Raw genomic sequence first — 23979 nt, forward strand, 5'->3', positions numbered from 1 at the left:
CCTTCTCCTCCACCCAGCAGCTCCCCCCTCCCCCCTGCCGGACTCAGGTTACAGCCTGACCACCTGTCCCTCACCTACAGACATCCCCTGCTTTCCCGTTCCCCACACAGACAGTCCCTACTCCATCACAAGTATACCCTAAGGTGTGAATGTAGACCAATACAGTTAAACTGATCTAATCCTCTGTGTAAACACTCTTATTCCAGTAGAAGTGTGACTTGGGTGGGGAGGTGTTAAGTTAAACCCAAAAAAGCAACTCTTATACTGGAACAAGTGTGTCCACATGCGGGGGTGAGAGAGGGGCAGGGGGAGGTTTCTACTGGGAATGGGCCACATCCACCTTGATTGACTTGGCCTCATTAGGACTGACCCTCCCCCACACTTGGTAAGGCAACTCCCATCTTTTCATGTGCTGTATATTTATACCTGCTTACTGTATTTTCCACTCCATGCATCTGATGAAGTGGGTTTTAGCCCATGAAAGCTTATGCCCAAATAAACTTGTTAGTCTCTAAGGTACCACAAGGACTCTTTGTTGTTTTTACTGTAGTTCAGTGATTGATTATCAGATAACACAAGGAGAAGGAAGGGATGTGTAGGTGCTGGGAGCTATAAGGTTAGGAGCTGTGTTGGAGCACTTTGATTACTTGCTGAAATGGTCAGTTATTGAGTTCTGCTGCTGATCTTTTGAAGTCTTTGGAGATGCAGCGGCTCATCACCACTCAGAATCTGGCCCAGTGTAAATGCAGACCTGGTTATTACACGCCTATTGATATTGGTCATATTGAAATCAGCGTCTCTAACTTTGGAAACTAACTCTTGTTATATTGCCTGAGCTACTGATAAGTATTGACATGATACCTTCTCAGGGGTCTTCAGTTTCTCCCACTGTGCCATTTTGAAGGGTTCCCCCACATTAGCCAGGCTCAGTTTAATTTGCCCAACAATGCTGTGCCTAGAGAACCTGTCGCAGTTCCTCAAGGTGAGAGTCAGCATCCCTTCTAGCACCTCCTCCTCGGTTAACGGGAACAGCAGAGCTTCCTCCCAGATGATGTGGTGCACTTTCTTCTTCAGCACTGTCTGGGCCTCTGTGGTGCCAGACTTGCTTACCAAGGTGCCAAGGATGTAGCAGTCACAGCCAGCATCCTGGTCCCCTATCATGCTTCCATGCATAGCTGGAGGACAAGGAGAGGGAAGGCTGCATTAAAAGAAACATCCTACCACAAGGGCTAGATATGCAAAGGCAGAAGGCTGTGGGGCCTTTGCCTGTCTCACTATAGTCATAAAATGAAATCCAAGCTGTTGCTAAAACCTGCTGTTCCTTCAAACTAGCACTGGAGAGACCAAAGTCCAGGGCTCAATGTTGTTTGTTTTTCCTTCAACATGCCCAAGCATATTATTGTTCTTGTCCTTCAGCAAATGCACAAGGATATTGTTATTGTCTGGGAGATTTTCAGTCACACTCAAGAAAATGTGCATCATTTAAGGGCACTGAACCAGTAGCCTGAGAAGACACAACGTGAGATATTTGGGGAGGGGGCATTTTAATTTATCTTCACACTGGATCAGAAAGAGAGCCTCATATAAAATGCATTAAAGGGACTTGGTCAGTCACAGAAGGTGGAGGTGTATAAGGCTGCTTAGCACATCTGGTCCATCCCCCAGGGACCAGTGCAGTATGTCCCTAAAGTTCATTCCCAAGTGTTTTGTCTGGTCTTTTTGAAATGGCTTCTTTGGGAGACCATTCCACAGGCTAATTGTTCTTAGTATTAGGATTTTCCTCCTGATATTCAGGCCCAGACTTTCCTATTCTTTATTTCATCCCGAGGCTGAAAGGTCTCAAATGAAAAATGTACATAAAATATCATTTCACACATTCCATGAACAGTGACAAATGAACCTATAAGCCCTCGAGGCCAAGGGCTGCAGCAACATCTGCAGCAACGTCTCTACTCCTCAGCTGCGTAATGTAGCAACAAGGCCTCTTTGTTACCGCAGAAGTCAGTGTGCTTGTCTGTCAGTGGAAAGACGCCCTTCTGCCCACTGGCTCAGCAGCTGTGAGTGGGCAAGTCTTTGATACCCAGGAGACTCCTCGGTCTCCTTAAGAGAGTAGAGCTCCTTCTGAACTGACAGGGAGAGTACAACATGCGTATGGGTGCTCACTGAACATGCACGTCAACCTCAGAAACTCAAGGCTCTGGACTTGTTGCTGGCAGCTTGCCCAGGATGGTGGCTGCAATTTAACACCCCTTCAGTTCTTGCTTGGGAAGGTGATAACTGGGCTGGTTTTAGGGGGGAACTCATACTATCTGTGCATTACTCACTCAGCTCTGCTTTATACTCCCAGGAGGACTGTGACTAGCAAGGAGAGGGTTAGCAGCATTCTATCTCTGAGTAGTAAGGAGGCTCCCTCAGCTGCCTGTCCTTAGTGAGATTGCCAGAGAGCCTGGCCACAAGGATGGGCTCAGCTGGAGGGAGTTACCTTATCCACAGGGTCTATAAGAGAAATGTGATTTAAACATCCCTTCCTCCAACTTGGCCTGAGTAAGTGGGTTGTTATATGTAGTGTCAGACCTTTCTTTTGATAGTCTAGCTGTGGGAAGCTCTGTAGATTTTTCCTGTCACTTACGTGAATCATAAATCCATGTGCTTATTTGTCTTTCATCTGGATTTGCTTTACAGGATTGGACAGAAGGGCTAAACAAAAAAAAATGTTTGACTGGAGGGGTGGGAGAAGGAAGGGGATGTTGAGCCTGTCACCTCATTGGGAGCATCGCCTTAAAATAAAAGTAAGAGAGAAGGATCCTTATCTGCCCACCCTAACATGGGTAGAATAGGACAAACTCCTTCTGATTCCTTCGTACTGCCTTTGAACCACACAAGCTGTTGCTAAACCTTGGTGCATTCTTTTCAAGCAGTGAAATCTCTTGGCAATTCTAGTTTGAAAGCCTCATAGCCAATAAAATGTCTCTAGGTTCTGTGGGGACATGTTGATTATTATGTGGGAGATGAAATACTTTGAGTCAGAAGATATCTTGTATCTTTCAAATAAAGGCTTGTTTATATAAAGTATGCAGGATGGGGAGCCACTTACTTTGAAGAAAGGCCACACACAGCTCAGCTTTCTGTCGATCATACCCAAGGGAATAGCAGAGTTCAGGGACCTGGTTACAGTTGGCTGCTTTCTCAGGGTTCAGGTGCTCGGTGACACACACATCCTTTACTGCACCTGGAACTGAAATAACCCGGTTAGCAAGGCTTCATTCCTCATCAAGCCAAATGCACCACCTGGCTTCACTGACTGTTCTGTAGCACTGCCCTCCCTGTCTCACTTTCCACCTCCTTCCAGACTTCACTTTCTGCATGCTACCTGAGCTTTAGGAAGCCAGCCATACATCTCACTCCATTACCCACCCTTGGTAACTACACATGTTCTGGCTCTTGGATTTCTTTTTCATGTATTCCCTGAAAAAGACTGTACATTTTTTGGGGGTAAGGACTTCACAGCTGACTCTGATCCCACTTACAATGCTAACAAATTTTACTAAAGCTATTGGAATGAATCCTTTTTAGGAGATCCTCTTTTCCACACAGAAGGCCACTGTTACCTTAATTCCCACAGTGCCTGGCTAGGTAGAAAGTGGTGAGGCTGTTTGGATGGGGGTATATATTAGATTAATTACCTCAAGTAAAGCAACAGGCAGGACTGAAAAGGAAGCCACAGTATTTTATTGTCAGACACTGGTGCATGCAGTATCAGTTTGGATCAGGTGCCAGAAGGCAGCAATGGTAGGGGGCTGGGACTTATTCCCCAAGCAAATGCCAGTCAGAATCAAAATCAGTGTGACATGGTATACAGAGGAGAAAGCGAACAGTTCTTATTTTATTTTAATAACACTTGACCTATGGAATCAGGCACAGCAGGAAGCCAGAGCACTTGTGGAGGCCAGAGCACTTGTGGAGTTGGTAGTGCACAGAGATTAGTGCATTGATTCACACATCTCAAGCTTTGGCGCCAGCCTATGTGCAGCCAGCTTGCTTTAGCAGCTCAGTCCTATTGCCTTCCTTCTGACTCTGTAGGCTGATGCTTAAATGCTCACTGCCTCCTTCTTTCCCAGTGAGGAGGGGTTGGGAGAGTGGCTCTCTGCCCAGAAAGAGACAGAGAAACTGTCAAGTGTTTTTTCAAATTAAAATAAATCTCTATATAAACCATGCACTGAGTGCATTGTTCCCACTGGAAAATCCCCAGAAAGACTGTATTAATGTTATAGCCACCTGGATCAATTGTGCTGTTAAAAAGGCAGCTAAGGTGGTAAAATCAATATGGGCACAGAACCATTACAAGCATGAAATGCTGCCAGATGCAAACAGTTAGAATTAGACTCTCTAAGGTCAGAGGACTCTGGATTTAAAACTATTCAAGGCACTGGTGTGTGCCCCTGCTTCACTAATGGAACCCCCTGATGGGCTCCATCTCGACTTTATCTTAATCAACCACATTTAAAATGATGGTGGACAGAGCAAGCCTCAGGTGGTTTGCCAACTGAGCACATTTGTGATGGGATCATTGAGAGAGAAGAACTATGGAGCACCAAATGGTCATTTTTACATCTACCATTCTGATTATAACTGCATTTTAATTCTGTGTACAAGTCCTGTGTTGCTTATCAGACACCTGGGCACTGGAGCAGTGGTCACTACTCTGAAGGAGAAATGGTTCCACTGGACTTGGAAATGTTCCTACCATTTTGAGGGAGAACAAATAACTCTTCATTGACTTGTATCTTCATTCTGTTCTGATCCTGAATGTCATCCTTTCCTCTAGTTGGCTCTTCAGTTGTCTTCAAGGCATAATCCACATAGTTAACAATTTCTGGGGCAGTCACGACTGGCTTTGGGCCATAGATGTTGGGAAACTTCAGGAGGGTCCGAGGCTGGATAGGTTCAGTAGTCTTCTTAACGCTGAACTGAAATAAAGATCCTGTTTATTATTCTGTATAGATTAGAGCAATGTTACCAACTTGCCCCAGACCAGCTGAGCCCAAACCAAGGGAAAAAATGATCCATCCAATCATTCCTAATGCCATTGTTACTTGGCTGATCTACCATGAAGAGATCTCCTTGCCAAACCTGTTGCCCAGTGTCTCAGTTTGTGTCCTCTTCAGACTCGCCCCTCAACACGTTTGTTTGCAATAGAAAAGGGAAACTTTCCCATTTGTTGATTTCCCACCCCACCTCACAGTAGCAATACGCCCCTACTTTATATGTCTATGCCAATTCCTCACCAGGCTCAGAGGCTGTGAATGGAGCTGGGTTTGTGCTGTGACTGATGTCTGGCTTCCTTTGGATCACACAATCAGGCAGACTAATGCTCACACTGCCTCCTTGGGAAGGTGTAATATGCATTTCCTACAGATTTGCCAGCCACAGCCTGACAGTCACATCTCCCCACGTTTTAGGATGTCCAGTGCCACTGGCAGTGCTGTTACTTCTCCTGTCATTGGACTCAGGAAACACAAGGACTGGGATTGTGACTGCCCCTAGAAGTGGGAAGGCTTATTGCATAGTCACAAGGCCAGACCTAAGAGGCTACTGTTCTTTCAACAACATGCTCTGCAAATATTGAATCTTATTATCTCTGTGTTCAGGACGGCAATGTAAAAACTTCTTTCCTGTCCCCATCTACAGCCAATTATCTAAACATCTGTTCCCTGCTTCTGAACATTCATCTACCCTCGCTCATCTAAATATTTCCTGTGGTTGGAGTTATCTGCTGACTATATCCTGATGTTTAGCCTCCGAGTGGCTTTATCCTAACTTCAGTAGGAATTTTGCAATCAAATTGCTGGCTAGAGTGACAGCTAAATTGAGCCAGGAAAGCAAGCAGCAAAATAACTTCATACTAGCAGCAGGAAATATATGTTATGTTTACTATAAAGAAAATTGCTGTGAAACAGCTTAAAGGGTAACTGGCTCAAGAGGAGTTCCAGGGCAAACCTGGAGAATGGTGATCCAGTGGACTGTCAATAAATAGATTTCAGCAGCTTTAAAAATACATGGAGTCCATGCTGAGAGGCAGTGTGGTCTAATGGATAGTGCACTGGACTAAGAATCAGAAAGCCTAGATTGTATTCTAATTTCTGTCACTAACCAACCGTGTAGCCTTGGGCAAATAACATAACCTCCTTGAGCTTCTGTTTCCTCTCCCACCTGTTGTCCATCTTATCTATTCAGACTGTACGCTCTTTAGGTCAGGTAATGGTTCTTACTATGCATTTGTCATGTCTAGTACAGTGGGGCTGTGATTAAAAATATAAAAAAAAAATATATATGGAGATATACCTATCTCATAGAACTGGAAGGGACGCCGAAAAGTCATTGAGTCCAGCCCCCTCCCTTCACATCACTAGCTGGACCAAGTACTGATTTTTGCCCCAGATCCCTAAGTGGCCCCCTCAAGGACTGAGCTCACCATGCTGGGTTTAAGTAGACCAATGCTCAAACCATTGAGCTACCACTCCCCCCATTCTTGAGTTGGATCTCCAGATGCTATTGTAATATAAATATATTGTTCACTATAGTCCACTATCATGTTCTCTCCACTCTAGTTTATGACCTGAAGTCTATATTCTTAGAGAGAAATTCGCCCCTCTGATGAGGACCAGCCCTGGCCATAAGTGGGACTTGCACAGTGAGTAAGCCTGCTGCTGGCAAAAAGGAGGGAGTGGGATTTCGCCCTTAGAGATTTAAACATCAGTTCTGAAATACTTAAACTCCTTGAAATAACAGGTACAAATACTAGCATGGTCAGGTCAGACCTTCCTCTTCCTAAAGTAAATCAATTGTGTTCTGTCCAGTGGGAAGGACCCTTTGGGCAATATCTTGAAAAACAAGGTCCCATGCCCTGGGGATTGTGACCAACATCTCCTCTCTCTTCACTCTTATACAAAGAGTGCTCTGCAGTAGCTGTTCACCTGGTTGCTGCCCTCCAGACCACAGGTGGCTGCATTTCAGTGGTGTAAGTCTATATTATGCAAAGCTGCTGAGGAACTTTAGAGATGAAAGATGCAATGCAAATATGAAATATTGTTATTACTATCACTTCCTCTGCTTGCTAAAAGCCAGACACTTAGTCAGGAAATCCATCAGCACACAACAACTGACAGCTCCACTGGGTTTACGTAATAATGTTAGTCTGTCTGCTCTTCAGAATTAGAGATGAGAGACATATGCAAACCAGCGGGGACCAATCCACCTCTTCCTCCAACTGCATCTGCCTCTGTTTATTGTTCATGCTGCCAGCTCTGCTTCGCAAGTGCTGGCAGCTGATACTCTTACTGAGCATTGCCCACGAAAAGTCTCTTTTTTACAAATCAAACTAAAGCACACTTAAATAAAGTGAAGAGCAAGAGAGCTGAATCCATTTTGTATGAAATAAAACCAAATTAGATCGGACGCTGCTCTTGACCCTTCTTTGTTCCTCCTTGACATCATTAAAATGCTGGCCTAGATTATTTCCTTGTCTGATCTTGTATCTGACTCACAAGCAATACAAGATTGTGGTAGTTACTGTGTCCGATGCTCTGAGTCTTTTTCAAAGTGACAATATGAAAGCCACCTCGTTTTACTTGTTCTATAGATATCTTTTTTTTTTTAAACAACTAACAAAATCATCCAAAGCCCAAGATTTGCAGATGATGGGGGACTTCAACTATCCAGATATATGTTGGGAAAATAACACAGCGGGGCACAGACTATCCAATAAGTCAGCGGTCCCCAACCTTTTTGTCTGGCGGGTGCCAGACGAAGGACTGTGGCGGCAGTCAAGCATCAGCCGAAATGCTGACGAATTTCGGGGGCATTTTGGTGGTGGCGCCTCTCGATGACGTCGCTTGTTGACAGCGACGCCTCTTGATGACACCGCTTGTCAGCAGCAAGCGGTGTCATTGAGAGGCGTTGCCACCAAAATGCCACCAAATTTCAGGGGCATTTTGGCAGATGCTCAACTGCTGGCCAGGAGGTGAGTGCATTTAGATGCCCCCGCGGGCGCCATGGCACCCACGGGCACCGCGTTGGTGACCGCTGTGATAAGTTCTTGGACTGCATTGCAGACGTTTTATTTCAGAAGGTTGAAAAAGCTACTGGAGGGAAGCTGTTCTAGACTTGATTTTAACAAATAGGGAGGAACTCATTGAGAATTTGAAAGTAAACGGCAGCTTTGGTGAAAGTGATCATGAAATCATAGAGTTCACAATTCTAAGGAAGAGTAGAAGGGAGTACAGCAAAATAGAGACAATGGATTTCAGGAAGGATAGGGTCTAATTCAATGATCTGGAAAAATTGGAGAAATGATATCTGAGTAAACAGGATGAAGTTTAACAAAGACAAATGCAAGTGCTTCGCTTAAGAAGGAACAATCAGTTTCACACATACAGAATGGGAAGAGACTGTCTAGGAAGGAGTATGGCAGAAAGGGATCTAGGGGTTATAGTGGACCACAAGCTAAATATGAGCAACAGTGTGATCTGTTGCAAAAAAGCAAACATTATTCTGGGATGCATTAACAGTGTGTTGTGAGCAAGACACGAAGAAGTCATCTTCCGCTCTACTCTGCACTGGTAGGCCTCAGCTGGAGTATTGCATCCAGTTCTGGGCACCGCATTTCAAGAAAGATGTGGAGAAATTGGAGAGGTCACAGAAGAAGCAACAAGAATGATTAAAGGTCTTGAGACAGACCATGAAGGAAGGCTGAAAGAATGGGTTGTTTAATAGTTTGGAAAAGGGAAGACTGAGAGGGGACATGATAGCAGTTTTCAGGTATCTAAAAGGGTGTCGTAAGGAGGAGGGAGAAAACTTGTTCACCTTAGCCTCTAAGGATAGAACAAGAAGCAATGGGCTTAAACTGCAGCAAGGAAGGTTTAGGTTGGACATTAGGGAAAAGTTCGTAACTGTCAGCGTGGTTAAACACTGGAATAAATTGCCTAGGGAGGTTGTGGAATCTCTATCTCTGGAGATATGTAAGAGTAGGTTAGATAAATGTCTATCAGCGATGGTCTAGACAGTATTTGGTCCTGCCATGAGGGCAGGGGACTGGACTCGACCTCTCAAGGTCCCTTCCAGACCTAGAATCTATGAATCTTTGTTTGCACAAGACCCAATCCTGTTTATAGGTGCTTTTCAGAACCCTGGAGCTTTTCTATACAGCAAACATAGAGCTTGTCTACATAGCACCGGCAAAGGGCACGAGTGAGGTGTGATTTGTAGAGCGCTCTAACTGCCCCATGTAGATCCTGCTGGTGCACCCTAGGAGATAACTAGTTCATGTGTTATTTTCTTTAACATTGACCTACATCAACAACACTGGATCCAATATAGTCTAGCTTCCTCTCTGTCATCTCTGTGTATCAGAATCGCCTGCTTTGACAAGCCTCAATAATAAAGTGTTCCAAGCACTGGCTAGGACATACAGTGTATTAAAGTAGCTTTTTGTTAGTGGACAACAACAACAACAACAAAAGACAGGACTGTTCATAACAACAGACACAGATGATGTACAGCACTTCACAGACAAAACTAGATTTGAAATTAATCTTTACAATGAATATGGAGGACTTTTAAATCAGAGACATTTTAGGGAGTGCATGTTCCTGGCAATAGGTTCCTTTTAATCTGGAAAGAACTAGCAAACATATGGAATATGGGAACTAGGGACATTTTGCACCTTCAGTGACAGAATGCTTTGTTCATCTTGCAGACATCATCTTTATGGAATTCTTGCAAAAAATATTAGATACTAACCTTAATAACTAACTGATGGTCAAAATACTATTACCCCGGAGCACTAGGAGGAGACTAATGTCTAAGAGTTGGGTGAATAATTTAACAAGATATTGGTCACATACTATATTAAAATATTGCAAGCTTTGCTAAATTAATAAATATTATGAGAGCCTGAACCTATGAGGGTCTGAGCACCCTGAGCACAGTTTGATTTCAGTGGTAGATCTAAATGCACTTCAGTGATAGATCAGAATGCTTAGCAATTTGCAGGATGGGACCCTAAGGGAGAAGCTGCAGAAATGTATCAACACTTTCCAGAGGCTTTTCTTAAATTCTTTCTCAAGAGGCTATTCAGCAAAGTTGGTTACTCCAAGGGTGAAGTCGTATAAAGAATTAAAAATTGGTTTAGAGCTAAAACAATAAAAAGTAGCGTTAGAAAAGAAATTGTCTTTGTGTGAAGAAGTGGATAATGGAGTGCTCTGTGGATAGTGCTGCTCAATATATTAACAGTCTGGAAATAGGTGAAAGTGATGCACAGTAAAGGTTTGGAATGAAATTTTTCAAAGCAGCCTTGGGGCATGGGCACCCAATTCCCATACATTTTTAACTGTAAACTTTGAACATCTCAGTCTTGTTGTAGTATTGTATCAAAGAGTAAGCTGGAAAAATCAGCAGATGATTTTTAGCCAAAACTAATGAGAAACCCGAGGAGGACCTAGGAAACTAGGCAATTCATTAACAGGTGAAATTCAGAATAATTACAGGCAACTCTCCATTGGAGAACACACTGAGGGCTTCAGAAATAGATGTAATGTCTAGGGGAAAAGATCTAAGTTAAGTAAGGGTATCTACTCAATACCTAGTGGCAGTCCAAAAGAATCAATAATATGGAAACCTGGTGCCATTACATCTGTATACCACAAATGTTATCAGCTTTGAGAGACAAGGAGGGTGAGGTAATATCTTTTATTGGATTGACTTCCATTGGTGAAAGAGACAAGCTTTCGAGCTACACACAGCTCAGGTGACCTGAAGAAGAGCTTTGTGTAGATCGAAAGCTTGTCTGTTTCACCACTAGAAGTTGGTCCAGTAAAAGATAATACCTCACCCACCTTGTGTCTCTAATATCCTGGGACCAACATGGCTACAACACTGCAAATAATCAGCTTTGTCCATCTTGTCTCAAAACAACCACGGCAGAAATATGGTGAGACTGGGACTATTTACTTTGGAAAGAAAAAGAGAGTCCATTACACAGGGACTGAGTATGCACTAATGAATGGCATAGAGAAAGCCAATCAGGACTTTTACTGTGGTTTTCATTGATACAAAAATAATAGAGCAATCCGTGTAATTTAAAGGCAAATGAATGTATCACAAAGTCTTTAATGTATCATCAGCTTTTGGAACTAGCTGATGTAGCATATTATTATGGCTTAGTGAGAATGAGAAAAAATTCATTAGACCCAAATAAATGAGAATAGCATCTACAGTAACATGAGCTAAGGTAAAGTTTTCAGTGACCATCTGGCTTTATGTTTCAGACCTGAGGTCATAATCAACCAAGGGAAAAAGGTTTTTTAAAAACAATTCTCCCCAAGGTTCAGCATTGAGTGTTCCATAATTAGGTGCATCAGGGAAGTGTTACACTTTACTGACGATGCATCTGGCCACTGACAGGACACAGGAGTAAATGGACCGTCAGTCTGTTCCAGCCTGCCAATTCCTATGCTCCTATTTTGATTGAATCCTTTGAGCAATTAAGTCAGATCACCAGGGATATCTGGCATTTGCAGCCCTTCAAAACGGCTGTTCTAGTAAATGTAAAGAAAAAGAAAAAGCAGGTCACAGTAGGCATGGTGATTTTGAAAGTAGACTCTCCACAGTTAAGGTTGTTACTAGATTTATATTATAAACCTTATTTTAACCTCATGTCTTAACTTTCCTAAAACTTCATCTGTTTCACATGTGGAGGAGGATTGTTTTGATAACAAACCAGCTGTTTACATAGAAGCCTTTCCACTATACTGCAGTAGCCATAGGTATATGTGTGTGCAGAGAGAGAAAAATTATAAAAGATTCTTACACTGCTGATATTCTGCTCCTACTCTGCACACAACTATGTTCTGACTGCTTCTTAGGAGAGTCCAGGTTTCTGTTCTAGCTAAATTATTTCCCCTGGGATCCAGCCTGACAATTGGAATGGAATTTCAAATCTTCTTTTTCTGTATTTTTGCCACCAGGAGCTTTCTCTTTGGTAAAATGACAGCTGAGCTGACTGTTGCTTTGTGCATTTTGCAGATCACCTGAGTCTCCCCTCCCCCACTGAAATGTTGCTACATCCTGAATCCTGCAAACAAATAGGATGTGATAAATCACCCACCACAGTCTGTCATGGATTTTGCATTCCTGCCATCTACACTTACAGAAAAGTGGCAGAGTAAATTAGAGAAGGTGGTTTACCTGCTGGACTGGCTGAAGCATACTGGGCTTAGCGTTTTCAGTGTCCATGTCTTGGTCCTTTCCCGAGAGTCCTTTCCTAGGTCGCCTGCATTTGCAGAAGCAGGTGAGACCGAAGAGGGCAAGGATGCTAGTTGCAGTCCCCAAGGTGGCACCCAGAGCTATAACTGGGACAGACAAAACCATTGTTTCAGGCTGCACAGATGTTACACAAGAATCATGCGATTCTTCTTCTCAAGCAGTATGTATTTCATTCATTCCCTTTCAGAGGTTAGCCTGGTCTCATTCACTTTGAAGTAGGAAAAAAAGCCTCAATAACAGCAGGGAAAAGAAGTGACACTGAAGACAGAAATAAATTATCCCAGGTTTGCCAGGCAATGAGGCAGCCTCTCCAGCCTGCTGATGGAGTTTCTGGTTTTATGTTCCTGGCCAGGTAGGGAAAAGCAGAAGTAGTAGTGGCTGTGGTGCCTGTAATCCCTTTACAGCCGCAAGCTGGCAGTTTTCATTGAAGCTTATTTTCCAGCTCCACTGGGAAAAGTCTGATGTGTGATAGAGGGAAGACGTCAGCAGAAAGGGGTGGGCCCTGCAGGCTAACCCACAGAGAGGTCCAAGTGTTGGATCAGCACTTTAGCAGGGTTTGGGAGGGCTGGGTTTTTAATTCTCAGGGGGAAGGAGGGGATTGGGTTAGGGCTTTTTTTTTTTTTTTTTACTTAAAGTTAATGTAGTGGTTGATGAAAGCTGCCAACCTGGCAGCTGTGGAGACTGGCACAATGAACTCTCTACAATCAGAGCAAAGCTTGTTTGTGCAGGAGGCAGAAGATCTTCTCGGAGCCAGCCTAAGAAAGTAGAACGGACTACCCCAGGAACCAAGGGCCGCCATAAACCTCAGCACCTTCCTCTCCAAGTGCAAAGCACATTTGTTTGACCTGCCTGCTTTAACATAAACACATCCATCCTGTGTGTGTGTGTGTGTGTGTGTGTATACCCTACCAAAATGCTGAAACCCCTAATTCTGTGCAACTGGGAATTTTAATGGCTAAAAATAGAAAAAAAGACTTACAAATAAACATCGATATGATCCATCGAAATTACATAAAAATAAAAATCAAATTCTGCCAAGCCTAATTCTAATGAGTCCTTGAAGCTTTCCTTTTGATCACCTCTTTTCACTGTCTCACATTCATATTAAACACTGTGTGAAGTTCCCTGGGGTTCCTAGGGCTGCTCTATGAAGGGGGAGGCTGGCACAGGGTAAACAACATTGCTCAGGAGGTTCTGTTTTCTTTTACCTCTTCCAACGGTCCTAAACAAAACTGCAACTGTCAAATCAAAGGCCTTAGTGATTGGGAATCATTCTTCAAGTCCATGAGTGGAGAAGTGCTGCGGGATACCAACAAGGACAGAACTGAATGAAAAGGCACTTGAAATGGAAATTTAGTTCTGCCCATCAGTTGTAACTTTTTAACACCTTTCACACAAGCACCACTGAGAACTTTATAAAACTGTTAACAATCAATTGGGGAAGCAAGGCTGGAAAAAAAAAATCAGTTTTCCAAGTGGTACTTTGATACTATACACTTCTGTGATGTTTTCTGTAAGTTCACATGGTGAGAACAAGGTTTCCTTGCCACATTCTGTACAAACTGTGAAAAGTAGAAGACAACATTTTTAATTGAAGTTGTCATTTGGCAGCCTTCCGCTGGGGAAAAAAACCTTGCAAAAACTGGACATCAGCAGTACATAAACCCAAATAAGGAACTGTGTTCAAAGGTTTCAGAAGTGCATGTGTGCAATGGTGTACACAAATAGTACAGATACATAATTTAATTGCAGTATTTGCACAAACATCAACTGTTTGTTTTGAAATGAAAGAGGAAAATTGTTTGGTTGTTAAAACAACAGTAAAAGAGGATAGCAACTGGCTTGTTGTCACTGACAGTGGACACCCCATTACTGACGTCCAAGATGACATTTTTCACCCAAGTTGGCCACTTTTGGAAAGAGGATCACTAAGGCCACATGAAACACTAAGGCCAAGTGTTTCAGCTGTATGTCTGCACTTTAAATCAACAGAGAGGTAAATCCAAGTCTGGTCAGCCTCATCTCCCAGCTGCATGGCTGTGAACCCTCTGAAGCCAATGCCACAGAATTTTTGGCTGCAATTGGTCCCTGAGGGGGATGCCAGTGGAGGGCAATTTATGGCAGCTTTCTATTGTTACAACTTCTTCCCTGAGTAGACTTTCCTGCACCACTGGAGACCTCTGACAAGGCAGAAGTCAGCACAGACCCTGGGCAGTGATTTATAGCTCTTTATCAGAGAGCATGAAATAGACATGGTTTCCTTAAAAAGGCAGATTAACACTCTGCAAATCTCATCGGAGAGAAGAAATTCTATAAATGACACTCCACAATTATATACAATAGGGGTCAACTCTCTGCACTGGAAGCTAATGTAGATTGTCACAGGGTCACTGGCCTCTTTAAATGAAGCAGGTCTAGCTCCCCTGTGCCAGTCCAGGTGCCCCCAGTTTGGCCAGTTAAACTGTGGGGCAGCACCTAGGACTATATGGGATCAAGGAGAATCAGAGACGGAGGAGGTTGTTCCTGAAGGCAGCTGTGTGAGGTTTGTGGGGAAAGCTGAAGATAGCAAAGGGAGTTGCTTGCTGATTGCCAAGTTGGTGAGCCAGAGCTGTGGACTGAAGGGAGAGTAGCAGTGGAGGGGCTTAACTCCTGATGTTTCCATGCTGGAGGGCTGAGGGCCAGGGGAACAGTGGAAGGGTCTAGCTGCTGACCGATCTGAGAGAAGAAGTTAACATAAGAGGGATGGGAGGAAGTGTGGTAGATGCTCCCTTAGTGAGGATTAACTTCCAGCAGAGAGGCTGAGTGTGTATGTTGTTGCTGGGAAGAGCAGGGTTGTACTCCACTTGGAAGAGCTGGGGTGGTCCTCCTGACAGAAAGCCAGGAGAGGAGCAAAAAAGAGCCCACGTGTAGTGGAAGATGCTTAAGTGTGGTATGTTCTATATTGATGGACTGATGCCATGGGATGTAAGGACTATTTGTGCTGTGGGTGACAAAAAGACTGCACTGGAACTTTTGTTATGGATTATCTGTGATATGTTTTTGTAATAAATCAGCCATGAGGAGGCAAGTCTTAGAGTCATTAGGGGCCTGAGAAAGGAAATGGGATGGTAACGCTGGTGTTGGGATACCCAGCCACAAGGGCTCAGGGATGACGGGGGATAGTTCACCAAAATATGGAATTGTGTTTATGTGATTGATTGACTTCGTTGTTGTTATAACAGTAACCACTGTTTTTTTTTTTTGTTTTTGATGACTGAAGACAATGTACAGGGACAACTGAGAGAGCAATTGGCTGTGAACTACAATATTTCAATTCCAATCAAGGGTCTGTGCACATTAATACAAGCCTGAGGATGTTCCTGCACTAAAAATAGGATTGATAGATAATGAAATTGATCTTCTTTTGGCATGACAGCCCTAAAGCAAAAGTAATGCAAAGGTTTCCAACCTCAGCTGTTGGACTCAGAGTGAAGTCATCAGGAGGAACAGTGTAAAAGCAAAAGGCATTTGAAAGGTCATAAGGAGCAATTAATAGAAGTTCCATCTGCTCAACATTAATTTCCAGATATTCCTGTGTCCATCAGTGTTGAGCTCCAGACAGAGCCAAACAGGGAGAATAGACACCAGTGGAACAGAGAGGTAAATCAAAGTCTGGTCAGCATGAAAAACATGCCCTGACCTACAACAGAACTGCCACAAGGCAGCTTAGGAATGTTGAAAAGGACAAAGCCACCAGTAAGACCCAGGAAACTCCACAGAAAACAGCAGCTAGTTCAGAAGAAGAGCTCTCTGTTATGCATGGCACAGACACATGCAGCATAGATCAAGAAAGGCTTCATTTCAACAAGACCGTTCATACCCATCTGTTAGCTTCCTCAGCCTCCTAAGAAATTGATCACACACAGTGCAGGTTTGGAGAGTTATCTATATAGGTGTAAGGTAAAAAGGGATTAGCAAAACAGAAGGCAAGAGAAGCCAGTCCTATATTAGTGTTGAGAGGCCATTAAGCCCAAGAGGGAGTACATGCTAGAAGCTAAGCACCTCATTAGCCTGAGTCTTATTTAAGCTCATGTCACCTCAAATATGTCCATATGGATAACAAATGGTAAAAGACAAAACATAGACACTGGACAACATTTGGTGCTACAGAGTTCCATTTTGGTGCTTCAAGCTCTTCCAATGACATTTTGAGATTTTCTGTCCATCAAGCAGTGTGGAAGGGCCCTTCTCTGAATTAAAGGAAATAATTGCTAGTTGCTTGCTAGTGCAATAGAAACAAAACATTAGAGAGTTTTCATGTGATCTGTAAGTAACTGCATTGTGCTGGTGGTGGTTGGTGCCCTCTCAGACAAGGCACTTACTGCAATTCCCAATGAACAGGGTAAGCTGCTCAGGAACTTGGTAGCATTAATACTGCCACTGACAGCCACAAAGTAAGCTACCAAAATGCCTCACTAGCACAAATGTTACACTTATGCCTATGTGCAACAAGGTAGAAAGTTTGTTCTATTGACCCACCCCATTAGCAGGGGTTGGAACACTGCAGGGGAGATGCTGAGCCATTGTGGCAAGAGGAGATGGAATTGGTACTTCAGACAGAAGGAACTCAGGTCTGGGGAAAAGTCTCTTCAGGAAAACCCTTGCAACAGTCAACTTGGGGAGAATACTTAAGCTAAGGTGTGTGTTTTTGTTGCCTTGCTATTGAGTTACCATTGAAGCCAAGTCCCAGAAAGGGGATAAGACTGAAAAGGATCATGGTCTAAAAGTGCAAAGCATAATTTCTTTGAATAATTACTAGTTCAAAATGTAAATTTCGGCTGCACCTTCCGTTGCTCCCCATTACTTTGCACAGGGGCTAATATTCCCAGGAAATTGTGTCAGTTATACTCATATCAGCAGCACGGAGTAGAATCACAGAAATGTAGAGCTGGAAGGGACCTCAGGAGGTATCTAGGCTAGTCCCCTGTGCTAAGCCAGGATGATGTATACCTAACCTATCCCTGGCAGGTGTTTGTCCAACCTGTTTTTAAAAGCTCTAATGACAGGGATTCCACAACCTCCCTTGGAAACCTAGTCCAGAGCTTAACTATCCTTATAGTTTGGATTTTTTTTTCTAATATGTTACCTAAATCTCCCTTTCAGCAGATTCAGCCCGTTACTTCTTGTCCTACCTTCATTGGACATGGAGAACAATAGATCACCGTTCTCTTTATAACAGCTCTTAATATATTTAAAGACTGTTATTATGTTCCCCATCATTTTTTTCTAAAAAGTAAACATCCCTAGTTTTTATGTTGTTCAAGACTTTATTATTCTAGGAGAATTTCAGTTACTAAACTAAAATGTGTTGCTAGAAGCATCTTTCAGTTTTGGCTTCTTCATAATGCATTGCCTTCATGTATTAAATTTTGGCTCTTGCAAGTCTAATTGCGTTACAGCAGCTAGTAACTCCTTATGTGTATGGGGCTTTGGGGTTGCATGTGAATGTATTGTTGTTGTTGTTACCAGCTAAAGGACAGAAACTCTGGCTTGCAGTCCAGAGCTAGAAGGAAAGTATCTGAGGAGTGTTGTTATTGATAGTCTGGTAAGTAACAAATTCTGACCTGCAAATTAGTAGCTACACTAGCACACTCACTTCTTTTTCGTGAGTCCTACAAGATATTGTCCAGCAATGATAGAGAAGTTAAAGTTGAGGGACAAGCAGGTATAGCTGCTGTACATTTCTTTAACACCAAACAAAATATCAAAGTAACAAAAATGTACATAACAACTTGTGTTTATGGTGAGTGCATCCTTCTCCATAGGCCCTTATATGTTGTTTGTCTTCTAAGACTGGAAACTCTTTGGGACAGGTCCTGTATCTTCCTATGTGTGCATGTAAACTGTGCCTAAAGCATTGTGAACACTACTAGAATAAAACAAGTCATTGAAATATTGCCCAAAACATTTGAATAATAAATGTAGTGGTCAGTCCTGAAGTCTCTGCACACTGTCACTGAGCCAAAGAGAGATTTGGGTGTGGAAGGAAGGTGAGTTCTGACCCCTAATCTTTGTCAGACCACTGTTTATGCACTGAGATATAAATCGGTAAAATGAACAGATTTAAGAGAGAAGCAAGGATTGGTCTTCAAAAAGTAAGCAAACTGCAGAGATCGATTCCAAGAAAAAATTGCTTCAGGGTTATGATGAGTGCCATGTAGATCCTTGAGACCCATTCTCCTGCTGATGTAAAATGATGCAGCACTGTTGAAACCCAGGGAGCTGCACTGATATACACCAGCAGAGTATCTGGCCCTTTGTCTGTCTTAGGCCAGGTCTACACTGCGACTTTAAATCAGTTTAATGGCCGATATACCGATTTAACGCTGTATCCGTTCACATGACGTCGTCATTAATATCGAGTTAAACGGCTCCTTAAATCGATTTCGGAACTCCTCCCAAACGAGGGTAAATAGCGCTATTCGATTAGCGATAACTCGGATTAGGGTCGTGTGGACGGAAATGCGACGTTATTGGCCTCCCGGGCGGCATGCCAGAGGCAGCACTGACCGCTCTGTACAGCCAATCTGACTCGGATGCAGCGGGCGGGTAAACAGGAAAAGCCACGCGAACTTTGAATTACATTTCCTGCCTTGCCCCGGTGTGAGCTCTGATCAGCACGGCTGGGATTGCATCCTGAATCGAAAAAAGAGCTCCAGCATTGACGTACGGGAGACTAGGTCTGGTCGCTGTATGGGGAGACAATCTGTTTGTAACCAGCTCCTTTTCACAGAACACCGAAAAGCCAAAGCGTTTGAATAAAAATCCAGGATACACAGCGGCGTGGACAAGCGTAACAGGAGCGCAGAGACATTCAATGGACGCTCATGAAGGGAGGTGAGGGGACGAGAGACTCCAGCTATCCACAGATCCACAGCAGTCTCTGAACATATCTTGCATTCTATGGCTGAGCTCCAATGCTGTAGGTTCAACAGTGTCTGGCGTGGTTCAGGGATACAGACTCCTTCAAGTTTATTCCCCCCCCCACCCACATGAAACAAAAAGGGACAAGATATTGCTGTGTCTATGGCCGTTTGCCTCACATGATCGCGCGAAAAGGCGGCCAAAGGGTTGTGCTGCTGCCTTCAACAAGGAGCAGGGTGAGGCTGTACCCAGCACCACCCGGGGAATATTTTTCATGCCCCATCAGGCACTGTGCTCTCAACACGGAAGTGGGGAAACTATTGGGATAGCTGAGGACCAGCTACCCACAGTGCACCGCTCTGACAAATCGATGGTAGCTTTGGACCATGGACGTAAACAATCGATTTCAGGATCCCACTGTGGACGCGCTAAACCGATTTTATTAGATCTGTTTTGTAATATCGGTTTAAGCTAATTCGAAATAATCGTGCAGTGTAGACGTACCCTTATATACTCCAGTGTGGTGAAAAAGATTTAGTGTGTGAAAACAGAGAGAGATATGTAAATGATGTAGGGCTTAGTTTGTCTAAATAAAACTTTTAAATGATCCTTTCCTCAGAACAGGGTCTCCCAGATTTGGGAATCTCAGAAAAAAATTCATAGTATGCGGCTGTTTCAGGGAAAGGTCATGTGACTCATTATCTGAAATTGTTGCAAACATAACTGCAGTGCTGCTCTTACATATGCTTAGGGAGCACATGAGAATTTCCTGGGTAGAGGCACTTTCTTCAATCCCCTCTCCCCCTCCCCCTCTCCCCACCCCATGGTCTCACTGATTTCATGTCAACCATCTGATTCCCATATTTAAAACAAAATAAACAGCCTGGTTTGTTGCTGCTGCTGCCACCACCACCGGTCACCTCCTAAGACCCCCTGTAAGTACCTGCTAAGGTCTCACATGTTCCCCAGAGACTATTGTTCTGTGAAATGTGGGTTTTGAGCCATTCTATTGGTGAGCTGATCAGTGGACTATAAACTAGGAATGATATGATTTGTGTGTCAGGTGTGGAGGCTACAGCTGCAGCCATGATTGTAGTCGTTGGGGTTGACATGAACGGTTTTTTTATTGACCAAAATATGTCCGAGAGAGAGCTCCAAACCCCAATCCAGTGTGTGATTAAACTCAGCTGCTGTTTCCACAGGGTGCCTGTGGGAGATTATAAAAGCATTAATATGTAAGCAGATTTTTTTTTTTTTAAATCACAGTTCTACTGAGAGCAACAAAAGAGCCATCTGTGTTTGCACAGAAGTCAGCCATGCTTTAGAAGGTTGCTTCACAGCATAAGGATACAGTACAGCAGGAAAGTAACTCCCACGCTTCACAGGAAGAGCTGCTTCATGAGGCAATCTTTGCACTGCAGTGTTAAGCGCCCCCAAAAGACAAGTCACCCTGGGCTCATGACAGAGCTAAGGGCAAGTTGGGAAAACATGTTTGTTGCAAATGTGTCTCATGGCCCCATTTCAGGAAAGCAGTTAAGCAGGTGCTTACGCCCATCCCAATTCAGGATAGCTATTAAAGTTAAGCACAAGCTTAAGTATTTTCCTGAATTTGGTCTCATTTTATTGTGGGCATTTGGGCACCCCAGATATCTGCTTTTCCACCAAATTCTACTAAATTAGCGTTTCTGCATTGGAAACCTGGGAAAAAGCAAGTGTTTGAATGTTGTTGTTTTTCTCCAAAGCCACCAGAAAGAACTGTCAAATATCCCCATTTCATTTGAGAATAGCACTTTTCTCCTGGACGTATTTTTTTATCGGTTTTTATACTAAAGATCCCCTTTTCAAGTGAAAAAAATGGAAATGAGTTTTTTCTACAGATTTTTTTTTAACATTGCCATTCATAATAAAAACAAAAACATCAAATTGGGAATATTGTACATTTCATTGTGAATATTTTGCATGCCCAGATAGCAGACAGCATTTTAAAATAACAAGACAGTTTAATTTTGAACCTGATCACTTACAGTAAAGCAAAAGGCATTTTGTTATTAGCAAAATGTGATTAAAAGATGCAATTTATTTTCTCAGCCAAAAATATAAGCAGTAAAACAAGGCATTGCTGATCAAACTTACACAAACAAATCATTTGTTTGAGCAAACTGACCATACAGAATTTTGTGCATATAAATCATACTATTCATGTGCAAAAATAACATGTGGATATGATTTTCATACTCAAAACAGAAATGGAAGAGAGTCTGAGGCTTCTTGGAAAATGTGTCCCAGATTAGTAACAAACTCTAAGAAACCAGATTATTTCTTTTATCATTTAACTTTTTTAATCACACTACCTTTAAAAACCTGAAAAGCTACTGAAGTATCTGTTTGATACTGTGACACTTGTAGAGTATATCAGTTGTAAGATGCTGCCACCCAGAGGTGATAAACAGTATTTTTCTTACAGCTTACACTAATAGTTGATTATTAATCAATATTGTATATACAATGCTATAGGTGTATGTGGCACTGTACAAATACATGAGATATAAAAACTAGATCCAATTATATAAAATTGCATCCCAAAAGATATTTAAAGTATGATAAGATTAAAAAGTAACGTGCTCCAGAGTTAGGACATTCCAGAATTTAAGATTACTTGTGAAATCTTAATTCAGCTCCCCTGTGACTGTATTATGATACAGTCTTTACTCACAGGTTCACATACAGTGTTTTCCACAGGATTCCTGCCTTGTTCAGTGCACAGGATAGACCTGCTCAGGGATGAATCTGTGTTTTGTAGTGAAGAAGACTGTTGACTGTGTGACTATAGGCTCCCAGCCCCATTTGTTACAGAAGTTAAAAGGTGTGTAGTGAATGAGGCAGGGGATTGTGGGAAGGGAAAGGATGATCTCATGGCTAAGGCAGTTGAATTCTGCTCTGGAGAACTGGATTCTACCCAGGGCCGGCTCCAGGTTTTTTACTGCCCCAAGCGCCCCCCACCCCCACCCCCAAAAAAGCCAGAGTGCTGCCGCCAAAGCAAAACAAACCTGGAGTGCCGCCCCTTGAAAAGAGCCGCCCCAAGCACATGCTTGGAACGCTAGGGCATAGTGCCGGCCCTGATTCTACCCCTACCTCTACTGTAGAGTACCTGTGTGATGTTAGGCAAATTACAGGTGGCGACTGTGAGGCATCCAAAAAATGAGACCTGGGGCCTGGTTCACAGAAGGGCTGAGCACTTACAGCTTAACTGAAGTCAATGGGAGCTGTGCTTTTAACATATAAAGTGCACGCCCCAAATTAGTGGATAATTGTTGCCTTAATTCCTCTCTGTCTCACTTCCCATTCTGTAAAATGGGAATAACAACTGCCATCTCACAGGGGTGTTGTGAAAATAAATTCATTAATAATTAATCTCTATTCAGAGCAGGGTTTGAATCCCTCTCCAGCCTCCTCACCCCAGTTTCCCCCTCACAAACACCCCAAGCTCCTTGTCCCAAACTCCTTGCCCACCTAGTCCCAGTTTTGCCACCCCAGCTCCAGTCCTCGTCATTTCCCTCCACTGTCTGTTCCCAGTCCTAGTATTGTTTTCCCCAGTCCCTCTGGCTCCTTGTCCGAATCTACTCCCTACCCCACCCCAAGGTTTAGCTTTTGTGATCTTTGCACTTGAGTCGGGTTGTTTCCTCCTCCTCCTCCTCGCTCTGCCTAGGTGTCAGCAGGAAGAATATGAAGAGCACAGGAGAGACCATCTTCCTGCTCTCAGTTTCAGGGGCCTCTATCACAGCAGTCCCCAGCAGCAGCAATCTCAGAGAAAGTCCTCATACTCTTTGCCATGCACTGCCCTGAACTGGAGCATGGAATTTTATTTCTACTAATCTGAGCTCCACTAACTCTTCAGAAAGAGGTCCCCAGCTCAACAATGTTATCTCTGTCTCGTCTAGATTAAGCCAGAGTCAGTCAGTTCTCATCCAAACCTCAGGTTCATTGAATCCAATGGTTCTCAATCTGTTTGGGCTCGGGACTCGTTTGTAAACCTGCATGAGCTGTTGGGACCCAGTAAATAGCATTTGTGCAAAAACATCTGGGTTAGTAAGGCTGTGGCTACACTGGCAGTTTTGCAGCGCTGGTAGTTACAGCTGTGCTTGTACAGCTGTGTACGACCAGCGCTGCGGTGTGTCCACACTTGCACCAGTTGCAGCGCTGTTGTGAGTGGTGCATTGTGGGCAGCTATCCCACAGAGCACCTCGTCCAATTTTGTCGCTGTGGGTTGTGGGAAGGGGACGGAAGGGTGCGGGTCATTACGCTTCCTGTTCCAACGACCCGTGCTGCCAGGCAATCGGACCCCATGCCTAAGAGGGCCCCCGCACCTTAGGCACCTTTTTAATTTTGTTTTTTTTTAACTTACCCCGTCCCCGGCTGGGTTGCTCCATGGTCCTGCTCCTTTGCGTGAAGCAACCGGCGGAGCGCGGCATGGGCCTCCCAGCTAGAGCTCCAGCCGGGCCGGCGGGGCTTGCAGACGCTCCGGCCGGGGCTGCGCAGCCATGAGAAGTGGGACGGCGGGCTTTGGTCGCGCTCTGCGGCCAGGAGAGGGAGACGCGGGGCTTGCCGCGCTCTGAACCGGGCTCCACCGGGAGAAGCGGAGAGCGGGCTTGCCGCGCTCCAGGCCCAGAGCGGCAGCAAGCGCCCGCTCTCTCGTTCTGGAGCCGGGCCCTTTAAATAGCCCCCAGCCTGGGCACGTGAGGGGGGTATTTAGTCTGG

At 43.8% G+C, this 23979-nt stretch overlaps 2 protein-coding genes across 2 annotated transcripts in view; one reads left to right on the plus strand and one right to left on the minus strand.

The window, feature by feature from the left end:
- Positions 1-12811, minus strand: part of SYT13 (synaptotagmin 13) — a 43696-nt gene extending 30885 nt beyond the window's left edge. The window contains exons 1-4 of the mRNA XM_075065268.1: positions 12244-12811; positions 4745-4967; positions 3095-3235; positions 862-1175 (exon numbers count right to left, since the gene is read on the minus strand). Coding sequence (XP_074921369.1) covers positions 862-1175; positions 3095-3235; positions 4745-4967; positions 12244-12426 — 861 coding nt within the window. The 5' untranslated portion in view covers positions 12427-12811. The remainder of the gene's footprint in view (positions 1-861; positions 1176-3094; positions 3236-4744; positions 4968-12243) is intronic.
- The window catches only part of PRDM11 (PR/SET domain 11), a 276782-nt gene that overhangs the window by 103551 nt on the left and 149252 nt on the right, over positions 1-23979 (plus strand). The window lies entirely within an intron of this gene.

Source organism: Chelonoidis abingdonii, chromosome 4, assembly GCF_003597395.2.
Source record: "Chelonoidis abingdonii isolate Lonesome George chromosome 4, CheloAbing_2.0, whole genome shotgun sequence".
Taxonomy (NCBI): Eukaryota; Metazoa; Chordata; order Testudines; family Testudinidae; genus Chelonoidis; species Chelonoidis abingdonii.